This window comes from Gymnogyps californianus, chromosome Z (genome assembly GCF_018139145.2).
Source record: "Gymnogyps californianus isolate 813 chromosome Z, ASM1813914v2, whole genome shotgun sequence".
NCBI classification, from domain to species: Eukaryota; Metazoa; Chordata; class Aves; order Accipitriformes; family Cathartidae; genus Gymnogyps; species Gymnogyps californianus.
The window spans coordinates 57,742,142-57,768,799 of record NC_059500.1 but is presented as its reverse complement, the minus strand read 5'-3'; the positions used below and the strand labels follow the sequence as shown (position 1 = coordinate 57,768,799).

General features: G+C 41.3%; 1 protein-coding gene across 1 annotated transcript in view; it reads right to left on the bottom strand.

Annotated features, from left to right (window-relative positions):
* Nucleotides 1-22,189, bottom strand: part of ANKDD1B (ankyrin repeat and death domain containing 1B) — a 31,570-nt gene extending 9,381 nt beyond the window's left edge. The window contains exons 1-10 of the mRNA XM_050913491.1: nucleotides 22,114-22,189; nucleotides 18,320-18,423; nucleotides 16,130-16,228; nucleotides 11,003-11,101; nucleotides 10,806-10,910; nucleotides 8,904-9,002; nucleotides 7,167-7,265; nucleotides 5,225-5,323; nucleotides 4,210-4,308; nucleotides 2,493-2,591 (exon numbers count right to left, since the gene is read on the bottom strand). Coding sequence (XP_050769448.1) covers nucleotides 2,493-2,591; nucleotides 4,210-4,308; nucleotides 5,225-5,323; nucleotides 7,167-7,265; nucleotides 8,904-9,002; nucleotides 10,806-10,910; nucleotides 11,003-11,101; nucleotides 16,130-16,228; nucleotides 18,320-18,423; nucleotides 22,114-22,189 — 978 coding nt within the window. The remainder of the gene's footprint in view (nucleotides 1-2,492; nucleotides 2,592-4,209; nucleotides 4,309-5,224; nucleotides 5,324-7,166; nucleotides 7,266-8,903; nucleotides 9,003-10,805; nucleotides 10,911-11,002; nucleotides 11,102-16,129; nucleotides 16,229-18,319; nucleotides 18,424-22,113) is intronic.
* Nucleotides 22,190-26,658: the final 4,469 nt, after the last annotated feature.

Genomic DNA, 26,658 nt, shown 5'->3' with positions numbered 1-26,658 from the left:
GCGTTTCCCCAACAGGGAGCCACATTGCCCAATGTGGGACTCAACAGACCTGGTGGGACAGTCTTTCCACAGCTGAGATGTAGGGTTGATGGGGAGGGGGACATTCTCTTTGAAGCGCTACAGCTGGCAGGCCGGTCTATACACAGCTGGTGCCTCAATGTCTGCCCAGTCCATTATGGCCAGGGTGCCAGTGTACAACATCCCCAAGCTCTGTACAAACTTCTGCCACATGGACCATGAACGCAGGATGTCATCCAGATCTTTGGAGGCCTGGTTGTTGGCCAGGTTGCTGTAGACCACGTCCACCACCATTAACGCCCCCAGACACTGGATGCCTTCTTCTGTGGTAGTCTACTTGCCTTGCTGGTTTACAGTATCTTCTTTGAGGAGATACCTCACCTTCATGCTCGATAAGAGCCATGTCCAGAGGCTTGTGGGTGGCTGCCTCTCTTCCGATCCCTTTGTCAATGCCGTAGTCCCTAGAGATGGTCCCCAGCTGCTGGGCTTCCCTACCTTCCCAGGACTGGAGCAACCAGGTAGGAATGCACTCACCTTGCTGATGGATGAATATTTGCTGCCTGTCTCGTAGGTTGTTCAGGCATGGGGATCAGGTAGTTTCTGCCTCTTTTGTCATTCCTGTCTTTTCTCTCTCCTGTCCTGCTGCAGGCAAGGCTGCCTCTTCTGACTCTTCCCCCTTCCGCCCCTCAGCAGGAGCTGCTGCTTCTCTTCTAACCAAGTCAACATCCGCTTCCACCATTTCTTCTTGAGTACAGGGGCAATTATTATATTTGAGGGTTGGGTCTCTGGTTAAGCCACTGTGTGTGCCCCCAGACTGAGTGACCTTTTCAGTGTCCATATGGGTGCCTTCAGAGCAGGAGACCTTCTCAGCATCCCTTTGTGTGCTTCTTGATCAGGAGACCCTCTTTCTCTTTTGAGGGCACCGGATGGCAGCTCAGTAGGCATCGGCCAGGCCCCAACACAGCATTAGAAGTCACTGCGTTTCATTGGGGCATGCAAGGCTCCCCTCCTTCAAATGGTGTACCAATTATCTGGGACTACATGCCTGTTCAGGTGTGAAATACCAAGCTATTGGTGGCAATAACAGCCTCAGGCACCTGCCCAACGCCTCCCACACACCCTGCCACCCGAGGATCGACTGTCTCCAGGCACATTCCTGTGTGGCATTCCCAATTAGTTGTTTAACCTTATGAACAATAATCAAAATCAGGCTCACAACACACACTAGTATGAACAGTCTGATTACACAAGGATATTCAAAGAACTGAGTAGCCATTACAAGAAGGTGGGAGAGACCTATCCTGGAGGAGAAGAAGGGGTAGGTGCCATTCGTTCCTCTCTCCACAAAGTGCCTCTCCAAGTAGAAAAGGGGGGAGGTGTAATTGCTGATTTTCTCCGTGAGATGATTCTCTGAGCACCCGGATAGCAGTGGTGTAGGGCCCAAAAATACCAGACTAGTCTCAAGGCCAGTGCTTTTATCATGGCTCTCCCAGGCAAAGCAAAACAAAGTGATACACAACACAGCAAAAGCTGAAAATGGTCATTAACAATTATAGGAGATTTTGTCCAGCAAAAAAGGGATCGAGCAAGCCAGCACCAAAATAAATGTCTGCACACATCATGCATTACGTGGCCTTCCACAGAGGAGAATATCCAGTACCTGAGGGGATTAGCAGTGGTGGAGGTGGTCTACAGCAAACTGGCCTCCAACCACCCAGGCCTCTAAAGACTGCCAGCACCAAGCAGAGGCCAAACAATCCTGGTAAAGGTGAGGAAAACAGATGCTGGCGTCCCAGGGTGGGCTTGAACCACCAGCCTTTCAGTTCACAGCCAAATGTGCTAACCGATAGTGCCACAGAGACCTGTGGCCTCATCATTTAGTGTGATGTTGTGTGATGTGGAGCATCACCATGGTCAGGTCTGGTCATCTGCTTGGTTGTGTCCCCTCCCAGCTCCCTGCGCACCCCTAGTCTATTTGCCGGTGGTGCAGAGTGTGAAACAGAGAAGGCCTTGATGCTGTGCAAGCACTGCTCAGCAACAGCTAAAACACTGGAGCTTTACCAGCACTGTTTTGATCACAAATCTAAAACACAGCACCCCGTGGGTTGCTATGAAAAAAATTAACTCCATCCCAGCCAAGTGGCACTCTGCACTGGGTTTCCCGCTGAGATCAATACTGTTGAGACATTTCTGTCATTTATTACGCTTGAATTGTAACACTCGAACAATAAATTAATCCAAATGTTTTCTGAGTATATAGCATTTTGCTATCTTTATCTTGCACAAACAATACTAGCACAGCATGTACCAGTGACTAATACATATGCACACATGCAGAAAGATAAGGAGGGAGCTGCCTCTTCCTTCCTGTTTTTTTGTACCCTGAGCTCATAAGGAAAAAAAATTATTTCAAGCAAAATCGACATAATCTCCTCTTTACCAGTGAAGTTATGTTAATTCCGAGTTTTTCTTACGTGATTTAAGGAGTTTATATCATGTTTGGCATCCAAGAGGCTTTTTACTACTGGTAGATGATTATTGATGACTGCTAAATGGAGAGGGGAATTCTTCTGCTGTGGAGGGAAAATAATAAACTATTATACTTGGGTACGTTATTAGAAGTTCATTCAAACAAGGAAGAGGTTCTTGTTAAAATCTGCCCCTTGCAAAGGTGATATGCTCTAGCAGAGGTTCAAGACTGCAGAAAACACACCTTGAGGTGCGGAGTTATGCCAGAGATGGGGGCCTGCTCCTGCAACGCCTACAGCAGCAAGTAAACAAATACAGCTGAGAAACTTGGAAATGTTGAGTGCACGGGGTGCGTATCAGTGTGTCACCACTTAGGAACGTGGCAAGGCACTCCTCTTATGTGTTCATACCTGAGATGTGCTGCTACCCTTGGCTGACAATAGAGAGCTTAGGGTAATGTTTCTGTTCCCTTAGAAAATTGGGTTTGCCCGTAGTTGAAAAGGCTGGAGAGAGATTGATTCTGTACTGGGTAAACAGATGTCAAAATCTACTTTCCAGGAATAAACTCTTGTCAGATATTGCTGCTGGAAATATTCTTCATATTAAACTGACTTGCTGTAATATTTATAAAAAGCAAATTACAGCTAGAAAGAAATTAAGGGGTTTTTATTTGAGTGATTATTTATTAAAATAACTGAGGCATAGATCCAACACCAGCCACAATCCAACTATTAGATTGGCAAGATCACTTTGTATGTTGAACCTGTTTCATACAGAACTGTATGTCTCATCAGTTTCTTGTTAAACACAGCTAAAGAATAATTCTATACCAGTGGCATTCACAGGTGCCGGACACCAGGTCATTGGTGTCTTTATAAACCACAGCCATTCCTTCATGGCTACAGAAAAATAAAGCAAGCTCTTATGCAATGCTGCACTGGAAATGTTTCCAAAACGTAAGTTACAATTTCATGAGTTGCTTCTGCTACAGAAAGCCAATGAGAACAAGCGGCACAACTGCCGGATCTTTAAAATAAATCATTTCAAGCACATCATAAATTGTTCTTCCTTGATAACATTACACAACAGGCCAGTGATCATGGCAGATAAGTCACGAAGCCCAGATTCTATTTTCATCCTGTACTGCAGAAGTGGAAAATAATTTCCTATTCACAGAAAATCTCAGATGTAACAAAAACTGTAATATCTAAATTGAGACAAGATGTGAATATTAGGAATACCTCTTTCTTTATAAATCCCAAAGAATGGTGGCATGCAGATTTTGAAGGCATATGCTTTGAGTGCAGAGAGTGAAAGCACTGAAGTGTTTATTTACCTTTTATTTATTCAATATACCTTTATTCAAAATCAGTTACAAATGTTAACTCTTTGCCCATGGCACACAGGGAGGCCTGCATTACTGCTGCTTAGTTCAAGCAGGGTACTTTGCTCATCTTCTCCTAATGCCTGGTCCTCGGCTTAGCCTGGCCACCTCTACACTGCAGTAGTCTGCCAAGGCACTCACTGGGTTTGTGCAACAGGACCTTGTCTTTGTTGGTCCATACCTATTGCTCACCAGCATCTATAAACCACATAATAACATGTGTAGTAAAAAATTAAGGAACTCGTCAATCTCATTCAGCTGTCTGAATTCCCAAGGAAGGCCATAAAAGACAGGACAGGCTGAACAACAGCAGAACAGTTATACTGATATACACTCACCTCAGGTTTAGGAACCAGGTCAATATTCTTATCAATAAGAAAAGTAACCAAGGACAGATGTCCATTCTGAATTGCAATCTGCAAAGCACTGCTATTGTTCTGAAAGAAATGGTATAGACAATAAAAACTTACATTTTTGTTGCTAGAAAAACAGTACTAAAGAGAGCTATCAACATAGGATAATCTTTAATTTAAATCTGTGTTGTTATCCCCTCCTCCAAAAAAACTCCCTTTGATAAAATGATATAAAATGAAGTGGATCAGCAGTTAGCATGATGTGTTTTTGTAAATACTGAAGGAACTTCCCATTTCTACTATGTCACAACAAACGTGCTAAAACCACCAGTATTCTATAGTACTTTTCAATCTTTCTTAAGAAAGAGATAAATCAGCATCGTCAGCTATCCTGCACCATGGACAACAACAATGCCAACACGTCTCCTAGTCTGTTAGTTCAGTTTGACCTTTAGCAAGCAAGTACAGTCACATTAACAAACTTCTAAAAATAAATCAACAGAAAAATTTCACTTAATAATTCTGCGAAAACAAACAAGCTCTCAGTCTGCTGGAATCATAAACTTCTCACAGCGGGCAAGCCAAGGCCATTCAACAGATGTGAGCTGGACTGGAGTCCAGGAACCAGATGTGGAGAACAGGTTTGTCATCAGTTCAGTCATATACGCTGCCAAAAAGGAGGATTTTCAATTACCCTAGTTGTTTACATTTCCTAGTCATATGTTTTGCTATTGGGCATACAGTAAATAAAAAAGCTCCACCACAGTACTCTGTCAAATAAATCTATGCTGTATTTCTTCCACATCAGTTTCATTCTGTTAGCACGCTCTACATTCCCAATTCTATTTTATTAATTAATTGATTTATTTTTTTACCATTTCATAAAAATAAGCAGAGCAAATATACTGTTAGTACACACAGAAAAGGGAAGATGATAAGGTCCCTCCCACAGCCCAGGATGTCCCAGTACCTGTGTGCTGGAGGGATACTGTGTACATACTTGAGTTAAAACATTGATGTCACTCCCTGCTTCCAGTAAGAGTTCAGCACATTTTTCATGACCTCCTTCAACAGACAAGTAAAATGGAGTTTCTCCATTCTAGACCAACAGAGAGAAAATATCTCTTCCAATTTAAGCCACGTGACTATAAGGCTGTGACACAAAACAGGTTAGCTCGATCAGACTTATCCAGCTCAACAGAAAAAGGGAGATGGTCACGAGAGAACGCAACCTGAATGCTCCTAAATTAACACTTAAATGAAGTGGCAACTCACCAACACTTAAGTGACAGATGAGATTTATGTGGACAGATGTACAGTAAGGTTTACGATACAGATAACTATTTCACAAATATTAATCATGCTCTTTTCAAAGAAGATTGCTAGCAACAGGCACAGAAGCAAAGATGCTGGGTAGCAATTGCTGCCATTCAACACCAGGCAACACTGCTAGCATGCTAGCACATACCCTAAGTATCAATTTCTGTCAGTCCAATGCCATGGATTTCTGATGAATTCCCAACTCCAGTGCTAGTTGTAAGGAGCACTTTTAGCAGAAATAATCCTGTTGCATATTTATTTCAAATCTTCTCACCCCAAAAAAGTCTCCATGTCTCCACAGCAAGTCTCTAAAATAAGTTACATCAGCTGCACAATGACCTAACCCCTGCTTCTCAACTCCTAAAATACACAAAGGTTTTCTGAAAGTTACTTTAGTGTTTCAGCATTCACAGAAGCATCAATAAATCCTGATTTTTTCTTTGCTTAAACTCCTGCCACCATTATTCTGGTGAACTTAATATATTTTAGTGCTTTGCTCATGATGGGGAAAGAGAGACCTGTTTACCAACAGACCAGAACATCTCCAGCTGGAGAGGAAGGTCACACCATGAGCCATGGCAAGGCAGGGGCACAAGCAGTACAAGCTTTGTGTGCAGAAGCAAGGTTGTTAGACAAGGCTTGGAAACACAAGGGCTTCACATTTCAAAGGGGCTCGTGTGCCTCAAACCTTGCATGGCTGGAAATAACAGACAAGTTGGATAAGAAAGAACCCCTTGACCCATAAATCTGTTGCTGATTAAGGAAGACGAGGGCCTTGGGTATGAGTGGGTGTCCCTTACTCATTTTGCCTGCTGGGTCAGCAGAATAGACCATCAACCACACGGCAGGTTCCTGCAGTGGGCATGCCAGCCCCCAACAAAGTGAATTAACTTGCTCAGTTCGTTCCAGCTGCCCCACAGAAAAAGCAGAAGACACAAGGACCCTTTGCAAAGCAGGAACTCTGAGTTGAGTAGTTACTGTGCATTTCCCTCCTCCACTCCTACTTTAAGCCTTAAAATTAAGCTCATGAGTGCATCAACTCAGGGATACAACCTTCACAGCTAATATGCAATTTATGAATATGCTGGCTGAGCTCACCAACACTAACCCAGGAAAGAAAAAGTGGGTAGGCAGTGTCTGCAGCTAATTCTGTGCAGTCAATTGAGATCAGATGAACAAGGTACAGATCTGCGACCTCTTTGCTGAGGTGCCCGCGATGGTACGTGCTGGGTATGTATGTTGAACTGGCTCAGTGAATAGCCTGAAAAGCACCAGAGATGGTGAAAGGAATGGGATCACGTGGTCAGAAATGTTGGGGGACAGGAAGCAAGGTGGAGGTTAGGCCCTTCTCTGTTTCCTTCTACCAGTAGTTGTGCAAGGGCATGCGAGACAGAGGGAAGGCCATTGTGTGAGGAATAGAGGACAGAGGAAGAGACATTGAAGGAGTTAATAGAGCTGAATTTATTGGAGGAGGGACAACAAAACAGGATGCAAAGGTACTAGAAAAGCAGCAGAACTAATGAAGTCTACTCAGTGCAACATTTATTCCCTTAAAATGCCATTTTTTAGTTGATTTTTCAAATCTCTAACTTTATCTCTTTCAGTAATTTCTGTGTCCTTACCTGATTGAGGTCATTTATTTCCTCCCACTGTTGGAGCAGAATTTCTACAACTTCGCTGTGACCATTTTTGGCTGCTAGATGCAGTGCTGTGTTTCCCTCCTTGAAATTAAAATGTCAAATAAGATATTTTAAAACCCAGAATAAAGCCAAATCATCAAGTAAAACCAACACAAAGCCTTTGGTCTTTTACATACATCTATTTTACATCAAGGAGAAGGACGCTGATCCACACGGCATGTTCCAAGACTCAGACTAATCCAAAAGGGGCCTTTTCACATGTACAGAGACATGACCTTGCTGGTCTAGTTGGTTGTCTCATGTTCTGAAAACTGCAGTGTGTCATCAGTGAAAAGACCTAAAATCGTAAATCCTAAAGGATGAATCAGAAGAAAACTTTGGGTACCAGTCCCTACAAGGATGGGGACAAGCCCCTAAGATCACTGATTTAAAGATTAATGGCCAAAACCTAGGTAAGTATATAGAAACTTGTAGCGGCTTTGATGCCAACATCGCAATCTTCAGTCTCCTTCACCATCAGCACAATTTCTCACTAGCTAATTAAGAAAAAAAACACCAAATACGCCAGCAAGCAAATAAAAATGAAGAGCAAGTTCAGGAAGAGCAGCAGGTTTTGAGCTAAAAGAAAATGCTGGCACAAGAAAAAGTATAAAACTGGCTAAAAATAAACTGAAGCTGGAAATTAGGAGAAGAATCCTAACCCTCAGAGAAATGAGAGTCCAGAACAGATTTTCATTCACAGCACTTGGGGGGCGGGGGGGGGGGCAAGTGGTGAAATTCAAATCTTTTTTAGAAATGATGGATACAGTGTGATTGCTTTTAGTGACCGAGGAGATGAGTTTCTGTCCTGGCTTCTTACCTACTTACTCTGTAGGATCACAGCGTTTGCCTCCCATTGTTGCTGTTTACACCTTCAGCCTATTAGAAGTCTGGGACAACATTGTCTTTTAACCTCTGCTGATAAACTGCTTTGCACAGCAGAGCTTTGGGTTGCACTGCAGCTTTTAAACTATTACCAAAATACCAAAAAAACAGCATCCCTTCCTGGGTGCTTACTTACATGGTTCTATAAATGCAGTATCTGACCACTTCACAATTTTAAATGTATTTATCCTTGCAATGCCTCAGATGCAGACAACTACCAATTTGCTCATTCCACAAAGAGTCAAGTAAGGAGTAAGGAAATTTAGGGGCAGACTTTGAAAGTTATTTAGATACCTTAAAATGCAGTGTCAAAAGCAAACTCAATTAGATTGAAGTGTTAAGGCACTTCTGAAAAATCCCCATAGGTGTTTATTTGCATCCTGAAGTATTTAAATACCTTTGAAAAATTAGTCATGCGGGACTTAACAATGACACACAGACAGAGCCGAGCAGAGTGAAAAACTGGGAAATATGATCTCCCAGTACAGAGGCTGACACCTTAAACACAAGACTTTCCCACTTCTCCCGACAGCATGCGCTAGTCTTGCTTTACATGAATTATTAAAGTGTATGGAAAAGTCTCCTGGCAATAAGACCAGAAGTCCCACTGTCTTCCTTTAGTTACTGAAAAATCATCATCCTTGTATATTTGTTGGTCCCATATACATCACTACCAGCACTCTGACATCTCTACAGCTTATTCACATTACTTGGTTGTGTAGTAACTACACTGAAACAAAGTAATCTTTCATAAGCACATTTTTAGTTGTACTTCTGTGTAAAAGAAACTTTTACCTTATCTTTTTCAGATGTAAACAGCTTCAGAGTAATCAGATTGTTAATCATGTCAACATGGCCTTTTTCAGATGCCAGAAGAAATGGCTTTTTACCTTTCTACAAAACAATTATGAAAAGAAACACAGTGTTACTGAAAGTAAAAATACTTTGCTCCAGTTACTAGATATATGGCATGCATATGTTTATGTGTATTCTGCATAAAAATTTATATATTGTATGATGAAGTAGATGATTAACAAAGAAGTAGATATACGCAAGAAGAGTAAGAATTTTAAAAAGATGCAAAATGTAGTTAGTGTAAAAGACCAGATTATACATCTTGCATATCCTGAAGAAAATATTTGAAAACCATTCAGAAATGGTAACAAGGTAGAAAATGTGCTCAAACTATTTAATTCTTAATTCTTCTCAGTATGAAAATATTTATCAAAAGAACTGTGTCATTAAAAGTCTGAGGATGCTCAGAAACAGGCAGTAAAGAAGTTGCAAGATTTATTTCCATGGCATAACACTTTTGATCTGAATTCTGCAAGCACAGACCAGAACAACCATATCTCAGAAGTTTCATCCAGGAGGCCTGAATTTAGTGCTGTACATTGTGGGGGTTTTTGGTGGTGGTTAAACTAATAAAGACTTTTCCAGCTGTTTACAACTCGACTGCAGCAAGTTATCTTGACATAAAACCATACCACTGGTCAGACAGTGAGGCCGACTAACCAATTAGTTAGACAGCCTCACCGCCTGATGGTGGCCTATATTAAATGTCTAAGAAAAATAATGCAAGCAACTAATAGATAATTATGAAATAACCTCAACATAAATAAGATTCTTCTTCACCTTTCCTTTCCCAAGGCCTAAACCACAAAGGTTTGTTTTGTTAAATTTACTCTGTTTTGTCAGCCTTGTCATGCGTAGAAAGAATTCAGAATTTTGCACGATTGGGTCAATACAATTCAAGTCTTGAAAAAAAGGATAGGGGAGCTTTGTTCTTTTGAACAGATCCTACAAGAATAAATTCTCCTTATGTAAAGATAAAATATCCTACTTTTAGCTAAGTAAGCCTTCAAAGCAAGATCCCAACATTGTAAGAAGGAAAAATAGAAACACAGCAAACCTGATGAGGACAAGGCCCTGGCACTGTTGAAGATTTGGTGCACCTCTGTAGGATGGCTGCACGTAGTTTCATGTTCTACATATTGGCAAAATATGCCCGTGTTGGCCGTAACTGGCAGGTTTTGATAAGGGCAGGGGGCTGCAGGGGTGAGCTGTGTGGGAGGAGGTCAGAGAGTGCCCTATGCTGATCACAGCCATTTCCAGCTGGCTCCACAACGGACAAAACTGACCCACCACATGTCAGCACTCAACCCATCAGGGGAGCACATGATACCTCTGTGAAAACATATTTAAGAAAGGGTGGTCAGTGCTTCAGGGAGGATGCACAAGGGGACGTACAGGAGGATGCAAGGGAGGAGACACAGGAGAAGGTACACCCGCAGGGTGACTGCAGCCCATGGAAGAATCCTTGCTGGAGCAGAGGAAAAGAGTAAGAAACAAAGAGCAGGAAAAAAAGAAAACCATTGTGGACTGACCCTAACCCCCTCTGCCTCCCATCGCCTCACTGATGGGACTGAGCATCATGTGCAGCAAAAGCAAGGGGAGCAGGGGAGAAGAGGTGTCTGGAGTTCAGCTGAGACAGGCAAAGAGGGAGGAAAGGTGTTTTCCCTAAGTGCTTATCTGGCTGTTTGTCTTACTTGTTTCTGAACACCCAAATCATTAATTAAAAGTTTATATAACCGGCAATAAATTAAAATTCATTTAAATTCCCCAAGTCAAGATTGTTTTGCCCACAACAGATGCCTCATGATATCAAAGAAATAAACAGAAAGAAACATACTGTACCCCATCAGGCTTGTTCATGTCATTCAGATGAAGATCTTGGAGAAAATAATCAACTATTTTAACGCTGTTGTTCTGAGCTGCAAAGTGCAGTACATTCATTCCTTCCTGAAAAACCATAAGCAACTCTGTAAGAACAAGTTTGATTTTTTTCCAACACAAACATGTTTAGAGTTGGTAAAAATTTGTCATCAACAAACCTCATTCATAGCCTTTTGATCAGCGCCCGCTTTAACTAATTTTCGCATTATATCCAGATTTCCAGTCCAAGCTGCAAGATGAATCACGGTCAGGCCATGCTTCAAATAAAATGACAAAGGCAGAAATTACCACCAAAATACCTCATGCCAAATTTCTTTAAATCTATTTGATTAATTCAGTGTATGAGTGGGTTCTGCTCTGCAGGCTCTTAGAAAATCAGTATTAATACCTGGCAGTGTGAGTGGGATTAATCGCACTTAAATTAAGCTAAATGTCATGCATTAAGACCTAGCTAAATGTTCAGGCTGCCCCTCTTCTTGACATAAGGTCTGGCACCTCCAGAGAAGGACTGGTCCCATTTTAAGATGAGGGGATTAAATACTACCTGGAAATGATCCCCTCTCTCCAGAAACCATGTAGATAGTTAGCACTGGGTACGGTGGATGACATTTCAGGTGATGATATGTAATGACTATATTTCCATGAGTCACCATAATTTTCCAGTTAGCCCTCTTTTTAAGGTTCTCTTCTCTCAAATTCTCTAAAAAGTTCTTCTCTTATAGGAAAAAAAACGTGTTAACTTCTTAAAGCCAAAAGGAATAGAGATAAAAACTTCCAGCCAGTGTCTCCCATCTTGGCCACAGATGTCTCTAGCTTTTCTTCCACATCTCTTCCTCAATTTCTGTGTACTGTGTCCAGGTGCAGTATCATAAATCATGGGTCATTGTGCTAAGTGCTGTGTAAACACGAGACATTCATACTCCACCAGAAAAGCACCTGGTCTAAGAGATGGAATCAGAGGAACCTAAAGGAAGCAAGTGGGATCAAGGCACTTCCTTAGCAGTTATAGCCCTTCCCCAGTTTCTCCTCTGTAAATGAGGAATAGCTAGCTTGACTCCCATCTCTAATGGAGAACAGGAACAGTTTTTATGCATGTTGGTATAACACTTTGGACAGCAGGATGCTTGCTGTGACAGGGACTTCAGGATACTACTCACAAACTATTCACTGAATAACAAACCAGTTCAGGCTGGAAGAGGCCTCTGGAGGTCACACTTCTACGGCCTCCTGCTCAAAGCCTCTCCCACTGGATCGGGTTGCTCAGGACCTTCTCCTGTCAAGTTTTGAATAGCCTAAAGATTGAGACTCCACAAACTCTCTGGAAAATCTGTTCCAGTGTTTGACCACTCTGACAATGATTTTTTTTTTCTCCTTCTACCTAATTGGGACCTCCTGTGTGCAATTTGTGTCCACTGCCTCTTGTCCTATCTGTCTTCTTTATATTCTTCCCTTATGTAGCTGTAGACAGCCATAAGGTCTCCCCTTTACTGTTCTCCTTCCCAAGGCTGGGCAGACCAAGCTCCCTCAGTACCTCCTCATACACCATGTGCCGCAGTCCTAATCATCCTAGGGGCTCTGCACTGGACTCGCTTCAACTTATCAATGTCTTTCCTGTGTTGGGGAGCCCCAAACTGGGCACAGCAACCAGAAATTGCAGTGGAAAACAGTGGAGGGCAATATGGAACATGCATCTGGTGCACAATACTACAAGAGTAAAGCTGGGCTTGGGCAAAATTTGTGACTGTGGCTCAAAAGTCTGCCCTGAAAAACCTTCCCAACTATGACCAAGGAGAAAAAGTAACTAGACCTGATAGCCTTAAACAATGAGAAGACTAACCTGGTGGATGAGCGCAGAGAAGTGAATGTTTATCTCAACTTTCATAACAGTTTTGACACTGTCCCCCATGACATCCTTGTAGACAAACCAATGAAGTACAGGCATAGATAAACAGATATACCAAGGTGTACTGAAAGCCAGCTGAACTGCCAGGCCCAAAGTGTTCTGATCAGCAGCACAAAGTCCAGCTGGAGACCAGTCACTAGCAATGCACGCTAGGCATTGATCCTGGGTCCACTACTGTTTAACACCTTCATTAATGACCTGAATGATGGGACAGAGTGCACCTGCAGCAAATTTATAGATGATATTAAATTGGGAGGAGTGGCAGATTGATGTGCTGCCATCCAGAGGGACCTTGATAGGCTGGAGAAATGGGCTGACAAGAACGTCACGAAATTCAACACAGGGAGATGCAAAGTCCTGTACCTGGGGAAGAGCAACCCCAGGCACCAGTACTGACTGGGGGCCAACTGCCTGGAAAGCAGCTTGGCACAGAAGGACCTGGGGCTCCTCGTGGAGAGTAAGCTGAACATGAGCCAGCAATGTGCAATTGCAGCACACAAGGCAAATGGTGTCCTGGGCTGCATTAGGAAGAGCACTGCCACTTGGTCAAGGGAGGTGATCCTTCCCCTCTACTCACTGGTGAGACACACCTGGAGTACTGTGTCCAGTTCTGGGCTTCCCAGTATAGGAGAGACATGGACATACTGCAAAGAGTCCAGCAAAGAGCCACAAAGATGATTAAGGGACATCTGACATATGAGGAGAGGTTGAGAGAAATTGGACTCTTTAGCCAAAGAAGGCTGAGGTGGGTCTTATCATTGTGTACAAATACTTGATGGAAGGGAGTAAAAAAGATGCAGCCAGACTCTTCTCAGTGGTGTCCAGTGACAAGGAAAGAGGCAATGGGCACAACCTGAAGTACAGGAAGATTCACTTAAACATAACAAAAAACTTTTTTACTCTGAGGATGATCAAACACTGGAATCAATTGCCCAGAGAGGTTATGGAGTCTCCATCCTTGGAGATAATCAAAACCCGACTGGACATAGCTCTGAGCAACCTGCTTTTCGTGACCGTGCTCTGAGCAGGAGGCTGGACTAGGTCATCTCCAGAGGTTCCCACCTTAGCCACTCTGTGTCATTCTGTGCGCGGGCTGTTTGATAGGGAGGAGTCTGGGAGGAGAAAAGGAGGCACAAGGGTAGCAAAAAAGTGGGTTCAGGAAAAGAAAAAAAAAAAGGCAAACAAGGCATAAAATCAGCTGGAGAACAAAAAAAGGAAGGATCTTGTAACGTGGACTCCTGTTGCTAGTGGTGAAGGTGACCTGCAGACCCAAGCTCCCCCTGATATAGGAAGGGACCGCCTTGGACTCTCCTGCTGGACTCTCCATCAGATCCATGTCTGAAAGAGTCGGGATGGTAGGATGGATAAGAAGGGATAAACTTGTACCTTGATGTTAAGTGCAGAAGGACAAGCGACAGAATTGCAGCTTAGTAGTGTAAGATTTCTTTGCAGTAATGTAATTGTGTATCAATGCTCATATTGATAATAAGCAATAGAATTGTAAATCAGTCACTGCAACTTGGAGTGATATAATTGTGAATTAATACTACTAATAATAGTGGTGTGTTTATTAGCCAATTAATGTATTATTGGTTTCTTAGAGATGTGCTGCTTAATCAATAAACATCTTAACTATCTCCATGAGTTATGTCAAGTCTCCAATCTAATTGTGGGAGTACCACATATCTGCTGCTAAGAACACTATTGCGTGTCTTTAATCAGCTTAGGTTTTGTACTGAGAAATGTTAAGAATCCTTAAGACCTTACACTTATTAATACAAAAATTATGTCAGAAACGGAAATAGAGTAAGAAATAAAGTCATAGTATCTTCATTCCATTTCTTATCAATTGCAAGGTCAAACTGATTGCCAGAGACTACATGAATCACTGTCAAATACAATATGTAATGTCATAATATTTAAGCTCTGTAAGCTAATTATGATGGAGTGTTTCCAATGGCCTTTCAACAAAGATGATTGACAACATCTAAGAATTAAAGACAGCTAATAATTAAAAGGTCATCCTTAATTAGAATGAGATTCTGAGTGTTTAATAGAACCCCAATATGGGGGGAGGGTCTATATTTCCAACCTGGCTTCAATGCACCCTGTCAGGGTAATTAAAGGACGCATAAAATGTTTTGAGTCACCTTATTGCCGCAACAAATCTGGAAGATAGCCACTGAAAAATAATTTGCCATAAAGAATAATTTAGAATAGTTACAGAACAAAATTATATTAACACTATACCCAGTGGTACTCTGTAAAAGATCCAGGGATCCATTTCTTAACTGTTGCTATAGAGAGCACTGCTACTAAGAAAACTGGTCACTTCTTGCAGAACTACCCTATTAGCATTTATATCATAGACTATTAATTTTAGAGTACTTCATTCAGGCAATGTCTGTCAGCTTGCCAGACAAAGGGAAACGTTGCTTACAACAGTGCAAGATTTGCTTAGGAGCTGATAGGGTCCAGAAAGACGGCCGTATTTCTTCAAAGCACCGTGTGAGGTATTCACTGACAGGGCAGCTTGGGAGAACATTTCAGATCAACTCAAGCAGCACTAACGAGGAGACAGTTACCTACACTGCAAGAACATGCCTGAGCCAGGAGCCACTGGTAACTGGAACTGACTGGTCTCTCTTGTGTTCTTTTCATTCTAACACAATGTGAAAACAAGGCAGCTTTCTCCCTCCACCCTCCACAACCTGGAATTTGTCTTACTTACAACTTAAACACTGCCACATATGATGGATAAGGAGAAAGAAGCAAACAGGGGAAAAAAAGGTGAATGAGCCATCTATTTTCATTACTCGATTCACTGGAAAACTCCTAGTTTGAATAGCCTGTTTATTAATAACATACCACACATTTTATTTTAATATCTGAATCAAATCTTGCACTGTGGATCACCATCTGGCCCAACCAAATTAGCCATACACTGCTAAACTCTTAATGTCTTGGAGGCTGCAGAGTAGCTGACAGTTTTGCATTAAGCTACTCACGTAAAAATGGAGGGAAAGAACACAAGGAGTTACTTTCTGAGCTCCTAGCGATCCCCAGAGCTAATTTTTACTTTCAGTGTTGCTTTCATGTAAAGTGGCCAATGATTAATGACAACTACCACAGACAGCGTATTTGCACAAGTGGCTTCAACGACCCTTGTGCTCACTCAAGTATTCAACATAGCCAAAGCTCTGGGCAATGTTTCCTCTAACAATGTTTTTTCATATAAATGTGTGCAGTCTCAAGACAAACTGAAGCATTTACAGCAAGCACTTAACTTTGCAAAATGGGGAGCATAAGGCAAATATCTACTTTTACTTTTCCCCTAAGGTGTTCCTATACTGTGTGAATCAAAACATGTAAACCACCTTACCTGATCTGCCATATCAAGTCTAGCTTTGTGATGGAGAAGAAAATCCACCACCGATATATGACTTCTTGCAACAGCAAAATGGAACGCGGTGCGCTTCAGCTGAAATAAGCAAAGCTTTGGTTGTCAGGTCTGTAATACAGTTCTTTTCCTTGTGCAGGTGATCAGGATTTCTGAATTCTCTGGTTATTAACAAATGTATTTGTTAATATATAGACATTTGCATATTTCTCCTTCACCAGCCACGCTTGGTCTTTATCTGCATTTTTGTTCCCGTGGATAGAATTTAAGTGTTGACCTTAAAGATTTCTTGGAGAACCAGAATTATTTAGTTACTCCATGTAGCATCATCCCTTCACTGAAATTCACTGAAATGTCAAAGTGGGATTAAGTAATCATATACTGCCTAGAGGAGATGCATGCAGTACAAAAAGCATCCATGTTTACTATTTTATTACATGGTTTGATTTGCAAAGCTGAGGACTAGATTTATGCAATTAGACTTGCTTTTGGTATCCTCCTTGCTTTTGACTGTATCTCTGCAATGCACGATGAGATTGCTCCCTCGCTCAGTGTTAGCCACCTTCCCAGACTGAGTCATTATCTATGTAAGTGAAAGCTTCCACCTTGCAAACAGTGAGTGATTTTACACGGGTGAATAGGCTCAACGCTTATCAGGAACACATGATTAATTTTTCATTAAAGTAATTAATGGTGTGAATTTAAAAGGGATTGGTTAAATTGAATTAAACTTTAGTGGAGAGAGTTTTGCTTCCAGTTAAAGTGAACATAACTGGGTTTAACATAATTCACTGAGAGTTTCCGTACAAGGATATATAAGTGATTTAACCAATTAACTTTAAAAGTCAATTTGGACTTGTCCTCTTATGCTTCTATGCAGATCAGCTGACTTATCCATGTGTAAGTTTAAATTTACAGCTATACGCGTTAAAAGCATAAAAAGGTGGGATTTATAACGTGCATTTATGCCAGAAAAAGCCTTTTGCACAGAAATAGTTCTATCAACAAAACTCACCTTTTGGCAGCCTTGCTTTTTTGGCTTGGGAGTACAGGGGCAGGAATGATCAACATGAACAAAAGAATGGTTTTGCCCGTATAAGCTATGTCCCCACTAGGAAAATCAATCAATGCACAACACCCACATAGCTATGCTAGTAAATCCCTTATACTATAGGTGTGATTTAAGGATGACAGAGTAAAGAGTCAAACTACTGGACTGGAAAAGTATTTAGTTTAATTTCCTGAATTCTGGAAAGCAGTAAGGAAGTAAGAACTATTTTTTAAGTGACTTCTTGGAGTACTATGTAATTGATGGGAACACTCTCATTGTTCAAGAGAAGTTTACTCAAAATAAATTTTTGGCTCCCTCTCTTTTTCACAAACTAACCAAGGAATGCACCTGTACTATCTCCTCAATTCCCCAGTGGGGAAAAATGCACGTGGGCATGGGAAGCAAGTTTTTTCAGAACCCATGATTAAGTAACATTGGATGTTCATGGGTAGATGATTTATACATAGCCACTGAGAGCAAACTGTTCTCCACAACTCCCAGATTAGTATCACAACCGCTCCATTGCTGTTGAACTACCTCTTATGTGGAACACAGCACTGTATTTTGTTACTGTGAAGTATACATCCTCAGATTTTAGGCCTAGAGTTGATGTCAACACAAGCAATGCATTTTCGTCTATCTAGGGTAAATCAGAACTCTGATCTCAGCCTGGAGCCAGAGGACGTGGTAGAATGCTTCCATGGTTCCATACAAACCGAACGGTAGCACTTCACACTTTAAATTTGTAACGCTAGCAGCATAAATTCATTTTCAAAGTGACTGTGAAGTTAAGTCCTTCCACTCTGAAAGATGGGGAACTCAAGAAATTAGTCACCCAAGAACACAAAGTAAATATTATTAGAGCAGGGACCACAATTCAAAAGTCCTTAGTTCCCAATGGGATGTACAGACTAGTGGCTACATGGAAAGACCTATGAGTTATGTTGCACAAATCCTACTGTCCATACTGGATGTGTGAAATGTTTCTTAATCAGGTCCTAGAAGGGACTCCTGCAGCGTCACCACCTTGCAGTTGACGGGGCTAGCATGCTGGGATTCCACCATGCAACCGCGAGGAGTCACATTTCAGATCAGTGATCTGTCAGATGCTTCATACTTACAGTATCTACAGCATTTATGTTAACATTCTTTTTAAACAGCTTTTCCATTGTTTCCAAATTGTTCATTTTAGCAGCATATTGAAATTCTCTCTCATCTGGCAATACTGTGGAAAAACATGATGAAAAAATTGTATTACTAAAAAAAAGCCATAACCAACTTAAGGGATGATGATACTGTTGTTACTTTCTGTTATTTGTCCTGATTTCATGTTAGGAGAATCATTTGCTTCTCATCATAGAAGTGTTCCAGGACTACATTTTTCTCCTCTAGAGACATCTGGCTGATGTTTCTAGTTTCAACTTTTAAGTGCAAAAAGAGGTAGACTTTTCACAGCATGGATTACCATTATTTGCACTGCTCACAGGAACAAGAGTTCATTTATGAAGATCTCACCATCTAAATGGGTCCCAAAGTATTTTATAGGTGTAGCAGTGAACAGTACAAACCACAGCATTTACTTCCTATTCTTGGAAACATTGCTCTGTTTTAAAACAGGACACACCACCAAAATACATAAAAATGTATAGCAGTATCCAAATGGTATGACCCAACAGAAAAAAACCAACCAAACAAACCAGGAGTTCTACAGGGGGAAAAACAAAAAGGTGTGTACTTGAAATAAAAATTTGGCCACAACGTGGAATTTACTATTAAATTGGGACCTTCCTTTAATGTCTTAACCCAAAAATGAACATCTGTTTGGTCAACTAAAGTAGCTGCAGCATGCATTTAGACACCTAATATTCAGTAACTTTGGAAAATAAAACTCTAGTGTCTGATAACTGGTTTAGCTAACTTAGAGGTCAGAGTATTTCTCATGTTTCTACCTTAACATTTAATTAATCACTCAGAAGAAATTAGTGTGGCAGTTAAATCAGTTGCAAAAATGTTAGCAGCTATTTTTAATTTCCTAGGATATCACACTTAAAAAGTTAATCACTTAGATATCTTCTGCCTAGAATATTTTGGCCTGAAAGCCACTTGTCCAATGATACCACCAAAGAGGACAGCACTCTCTGTTGAACTAGAAACTGCAGCAATTATCTGTTCCTTAGAGGCCTCTCATGCAAGTTCATCCTACTGCATTACGTCTAAGTTCATTAACACCTAATGACAATACAGCTTGAGGCAGTATGACTGCAGAGCATACTAAGGAAAATCAGTATGGCATTCACTTAATCGCATTTTACATGCTACCCATGATTATAATCTCAGTGGGAATAATCACAGTTGTACTGTACAATACAAGCTAGAAGTTAAACTGGACACTTGCAAAGCTGTTTCCAGTTTTCCTATGACATTATCCAAGAACGTCAAACAACAGAAGCATCCTCCCAAAATTCTCCAAAAATCACAGAATATTACTTGCTTGTTTTACAACATGGGGGCACAGCCAAAAAAAAAAAAAACCAAGCAGTTGCAAATAAAAATGCACCCCTGGTATCTGTGACAAGGAGTGTGACTGACAGCAAAATCAGCATCATGAACAGAGATCCTTGCAGAATAAATGCCTCACTCATAGTTTTCATAGTCATAAGACTACATACACCCTAAAGAAGTATCCAGCAGAGTTTTCCACTACCTTGATTTCAAACACGGGTAAACCAATGGTCGCAGGCAAATTTGTGGCAAATATGGAAACAAAACGTAGGGCACCAATTAGCTGCAGTTAGTTATAGTTAGGCCACATTCATTCCTACTGACTGCTGATGAACACTCACACATGTATCTTACATGAGGATGCAAAGATAAATGCTGTTGCATCTCAGGACGCTCAGGAATGATCCCAACAACTTACCTGCACTGCCTTCAAGAAACAAGAGAAAATGATGTTTCTTTACTGTATCTGCATCAGCAAGGACAGTTTTGTTGTAGTTCTGACAAAGAATTAATAACTGATCTTTTCTCTCCTGTCCAGAAGTCATGAATTGGCCGTATGCTGTTAAAAAGACAACCTTTTGCTCTGAGCGTGATGTTTCTTAATAATCTGTCTCTCTTAATACCTCTTAATTCAGGAGTTAAGAACAGTGGCAATCCAGACACACCATGGGACCGACTTGCTGCACCAGTTTTTGCTGCTTTTGCAAAATGATTTTTTCATGCATGATATTACAGTAGTATAGAGCTGTCAGACTACAGATTTATGGAAGCTTTCTATCCAAGCTGCGGTCTCCAGGATTTGGCACTCCTTGCATTATTAGCAATCACTCTATTTTCAAGTAACAGCAGCAATTGATTATCTATTTGTAGCTGTCAATCTTTTGGGGGGGTTATTTTCTTTGGCTTCATACAAAATGTCTGGCTTATTGTCCTACAGATTATATCATAAATATATAATTATATTTTTATTATAACTATAAAATAGTTATAGTCATTTTTTCTTTTGAGCCAACTGTCTGTGGTCTATTGAACTTCCCAACATTTCTCCTCTCTTGGAAGGGCAAGGAAGTAAAAAGGTGCAGAAAAGTAAATTGCTTTGTTGACCTGAAAACAGAAAGTCTTCCTCAACAGAAACTCAAGCTTTGAGGTACCTTCAATTTTTCTTTCCTCATATTTACATCTTATTTTAGTGGCCTCGATCTATTTTTCAGTAATACCACAAATAAGGGTGACTTCCAATGAAGTATGAAAGTGCACCAGAAGTTTCAGTACTCATAGACAATGGAAATCTTTGCACCTCATCCCCCCCTGCCATTTTTAATTTCTTGTTGTGGTATCCACAAGATGAAATCTGTCATTGTCTCAAAAAGCACATGGAAAACACCCAGGAATTTGAATTGGCTGAAGAGTTCCAAGGAGGTAAAATACAAAAATAATAACAATATTCAGATTTATATGACAACAAGAATTATTTGTACTCTATTGTTTCTAAAAATTAAATAATACATTTAATGGTTTGGTAACATTTTCAGTGTTTTCTCTATGTTTTCTTGTTTGTTACATAAAATGACTAAGGAAAAGTAGGTATTTTGTTAAGTCACGAGAAACTTCTAAAATAATCATTTTCCAATTCAAAGAAGTCACGGGAAATACTACCTATTGAGTCCAACAGTGATATTTTATTCGTTTCTTTTCTTTATCTGCCCTCTTTGCCAGCCTGGAAGCAGGAAACATGGCCCAGGAGAACGGCTCCTGGCTGTCATGCTGCGATCACAGGACAGGGCCATGGCAGGGTTGAACAATTACTGCTCAGTTTCCACAAATAGCCCGTTTTTACTAATTGCAGCCCACGCCAGAGCAGGCTGTTCTTTCACAAACTGGTTTGCGGGATGAAAGCTGGAGACCCTGTCACTGGGAGTCGTGCTGCTGAGTGCAAGGCAACCAGAAGGTCTTCCGATTTCTGTGTGCCCCCCAAAATGGGGGCCTGGATCAGTTGTGAAACTGTTGGCAGGTGCTCAGCCCCAGGGATGTGACTAATGCCAGTGAACCCCCTCAGATAGCTTCAGGGGTGAAGTTAAAGCGGGGCACTGGGCGGTTTGCAGGACCTGTCCCTTGGAAGACGGATGTGCCAAACCCCAGTTACCGATCCCACATCCACACGTCCTCACTGATGTCTTTTACTACATATACAGCAGCTCATGTTTAACATCCTCCTTTCCCCCCCCCCCACTCATTTTGTTCTTTGGTCGAGGCAAAAAGGGGCTTCAGGTGAGCCCCACTGTCCTGGCAGCCCTGATGGGGCCTGGCATGCTGCCTCCAGGCAAGGCAGCCCGGGGCTGTGCTGCCCGCAGCGAGGAGCCCAAGGCCAGCGCTGCCCGCTTGGTTGCCTCGCCTCCGACCCCCGCACACTCACGGCCGTCATGGCTGGCTGCCGCGGCTCCCTGCATGGCATCCTCCCCGGTGCGGAGCAGGCGGCTCAGCCCCTTCATCGCTGCCCTCGGCTCCTCTTCCTCCTCACCCAAGGGAAGGGGCCCCAGGCCGGGGCGCCAAGGGAGGTGCCCTGCGCTGGCCCCGACAAACCGGTTCCCAGGGCTGTGAGTTGACTCAAGCGCACCCAGCCAGGCCCAACACACCCCTGCAGGCGCTCGGCCACATCATCCGAAGAGGGAGAGGTGTGGAGCAGCTTTAGGAGTTTGTTTTAAAAGAAACCAGGAACTAAATACACGGAACTTCTTGATCCTAACTAGGCACCGAAGATGGTCATCTTTGCACAATCCCCCTCAGGTCTTCTCTGGCAGCTAGCCTTATGGACAATAGCAATTTGCACCTACAAATGCACACACAAGACAAAAAGGTAGTCCTGTTTGCTCCCAAAGTGCTTACCAAATCATCACACAAACAAGAGGCACTGTTGAAAAGCAATGCCACAAGTACACATGTACAGACACATAGAGGCATCACAGCTTGCATGGGACCTCCAGAGCCAGGTGGCTTCGTTACTAATTGCAGGGTAGTCATGGAGGTCTCTCTGCAGGTTGAAGACCATTTCGGGGGGGGGAAATTCCTCTTGAGAGTTATTCTCACTGCTGTCAACCAGTGTTCACTGGACCGGAGAGGGTGACTGTCCCTGCACGCATGCAAGCTTGACACAGCCTTGGGATGCGAGAGACTGAGGTGCTTCTGCCGTAAATTTGGGCAGAAATAAATACATGCAGTAGCAGTATTGATCCAATCACAAGACTTCATTTTCAGGTAGACAATACTTTCATTTGCTTTTGTCCAAGTCCAGTCAAAGTCAATACACACATCCCCAAAGGTTCAGTTTTTGTGAACTGACATAATGAGATCCATCTAATCTACCTGTATCTCAATTTATCTTGAAGTCCACTGTTACTTTGGTCTACTTAAGCCAGCATTGATATTTCATTTCATGTAGATGACAATTTTCTGAGATAGGGCATAAAAATTGTTTAAAGTGACTAGGTTAAATTTTACTTTAAAACCAACCTTTGATATTGCTAACATTTCAAAATAAATATTGGAAAAGTAGCTCCAAGAATGCAGGATTATCAGTATTCAGCCTTACACAACTGAAGACACATTTGAGTTCCTTCACTATAATTTTTTCTTTGTAATTAAATTACACAGTCGTTTTAACTTTCAAGATTATTAACACTGTACATGTCCACGGTAAAATTAATCTGAAAGACTCAAAAGAGTTTGTAAATTGAGCAAATTTGGCTACAAAACTATTTGCTCAGATTCTGCTTATCATACCTGAAGAAATTTCACAGTTCTTTTCTCCTTTAAACATTTTTGATACAGTCAGGCTGTGATGTGTAAGAATCTTTACACTTGATACACCTTAGTCTGCTAAGACAGTTTCATCAACTATACTTCCAGCAGATGAACGTTACTCGGCTGAAAAAAAACTGTGAAAATAAACCCAGAGTGAGAAGAACAAGTAACTGATTTAGCCATAGCTGAATCATGGAGGTTTCACTTCTACTTGCTTCCTCTGAGTCAAATGTTCCAGCGAAACTTCTTAGAAGGAAGAGTTTTATTTCTGTATGGTGACTGGGCTAGTAATACAGACCCACTGTTTGCAACATTAATGCTTCTTTTCAAAATGAGAGACAACAGACAACTGTGGAATGATTAGGTTTGCCTACAGAGCTGGCACCAAAGGAGGAATAGATTTGCAGCCTCATACAGAGCACGAGTTACAGTGTGAATCTTTAAACCAGGACCATAATTTTACAGTCTGGAAACACCGGCTGTTAAGTTTCCAATTCTAATTACCATCATATGATACTATTTCACAGCGTATCCCTGGTCTCTTAACTAACTTTGCCATTAAAACTATACTTTATGTGCTCAAACTTTGCAAATAGCAAGTTTACCACGTTCTCTAAGCACTTCCCACAACCCTCACTCTTTCAAATGGCCCCAGCCCCCCGCGGAAAAGACTGATGCAGAAACTAAGATAGATGCAGAATCCAGAACAAAGTGCAGAGAAGGGAGTACTGGAACATCTTCCTCACTTGCCTTCACAGAGCTCGCTCTCTGCCAGGAACTCAGAACATTTTTTTAATATTTAAAATAACAGTAGTAGTAAATACATAAACAAGTAGAACCAATATAAAAGAAAAAAATATAAGGTAAGACAAAAGCATGTTGAATAGTGCATAAAGAGGAACAAGCAAAAATTCTGTCCTGTAAAGGAAGGTGAGATTTGAAGATAAAGTCAAGGTAGTATTATATTTTTATTAAACTGTGTATTAATCTGTATTAAACTGTGTACTTTTATTGAAAGTATGAAACTCTGCAGGAGTTTCCCATGGTGCATAAATTGTTAGCCTGTGCAACTGCAGCACCTTAGTTACGCTCATTCCTCCCCTCATCCCTTATGGTTACAGCTACCTGTTGCGACTTGCCACTTGCCTTTGCTTATGAGTCGTAATTAGAACAATGAAATGGAGAGGCCCAGTCTCAACAGGTGCTCATGTATACAAACAGCAATCAGAAAAGACACAGCAGAGATCCCCAGAACACCAGCTGGCCAACAAACTCAGGAACCTGCAGGCTGCTCCCTAGGCTCACTTGTAGGCAGTATGATTCTTGATGGCTCCAACCTTCTGCTTGGATCTGCATACTACAATGTGAGAGAGAGAGACAGGGATGTGATAAACCATCCCAAAAATAATTCCAACATGGATCAAGCTACAGGCAGAACAATTCAAGCCCAAACTCTGTCCTGCTGATGTTCCTGCCTGTTACTGACACTTCAAACTGGAACTTCAGCAACTCTGAGAACAAAACAGCATAAGCCAAAGTATTTATATAATCCCAACAGGAAAGTTTCTAGAAATAAAGACTTTGAGACACCCAGGCCAGATAACTAATAAACGAAATTGGTCACCATGATATCCAACCACAGTAAGACATTCTGTAGGCAAGATATTTCAAAACTCCAAAGTAAATGAAGACGTTGCCATAGATAGCAGTAAACAGATTGAATAGGAAAATGCTGTTCTACAGCCTCAGTTTTTGGGTATTGAGAATCTACAACATAAACTCAAGCCAGTCTTGTTCTTAGGGGGGCATCTCTATGGCTGTACCACTTACACCAAGCATCCTCCTTACAGATAAACGCTTTGTGGTCATGCGTATGCTGTCTGCACTCCTTTTTTCAGAAGTGGTGGAGAGAAGAACATTAAGATCACAGAAATGTCATCCTTTTTATCATTCATAACTAAGAGGAATTCAAGATAAAGTACTTATATCTACCTTAAATAAGAGAGATACTTCCACTACGCAAAAATTCTCATCTGCTGCCAACCTAGACCATTCGCGTGCTTCCAAACTGTGGATATGGTAAGTGTGGAATGGCTCACAGACAGGAAATAATTTATACATCAAGTTAAACACAGCTATAAAGGAATTTCCAGATGCTAATGAAAACAGATTTTAAGTTAAGGTCAATTATATAACACAGACCCAGACACACACACACACACACACAGAGACTGAGAAAAATGCAAAACAAAAACATTGCTTACACAGTCTTCTCCACAAGAACTGAGACAAAAATCACATCACAGAAGTTTATGACAATACTTAATCGTGTACTGAAGGCCTTCTTCAGATAAAAACAGTAATAAATGTGCTATAAGAAACTATAAGGAATAGGAAAAAAAAGGCTTCTGTTTTGCACTGCAGTAAATAAATTACATGGAAAACATCAAAATAATCTCACCAAGCACTTTCTGTAAACACACACAATCACCTTTCCAAATGGTGTATTTTTACACACATCTCAAAAGACAGACATTTCTGGCTTTAGAACTGTACTGTGAGTTTTATTTGCACATTAACTCTAATACACTCCACAACTTTAACTTCATGACACTCAGATAACTCTGACACTTCCAAGGCTAAGCCAAACTAACTTCATTTGTTCAAGCACTTAGAGTAGTTTACTTTTTGCTAAGTAATGCATAGGTAAAAATACACATTTTAAAGAAATACACACAATGACAAGGTAATACTTAGATCCTACACTTTATTGAATCAGATAGATACAAACTAATAAAGGGACAGGTGTTCACTTTCTAAACAGCAGTGGTAGCTCAAGTCATTGTTCCTTCAGTTGCTTTTATGTCTTTCCTACCAAAAGTTTCCAGCTCCTACCTCTGTCAACAGAACAGCTCATGCTGAATGCTCACTGACCTGGTTTAGAAAAAGTCAACTGAGTCAGCTTACACTGTCTGAACTAGTCCAGCTGATTTGGTCCGAAGCAGATAAGAGAGCACTGACATGAATTCAAATGACAGAGCTGTGGGTACAGTGGCATCTGGCAAACAAACAGATGAGCAGGCAGAGATGGTGAAATCGTTCCAGCAAGTTTGGAAATAAAAAAGCACACTCTGGACTTAGCCTGGGCATCTAAAACATA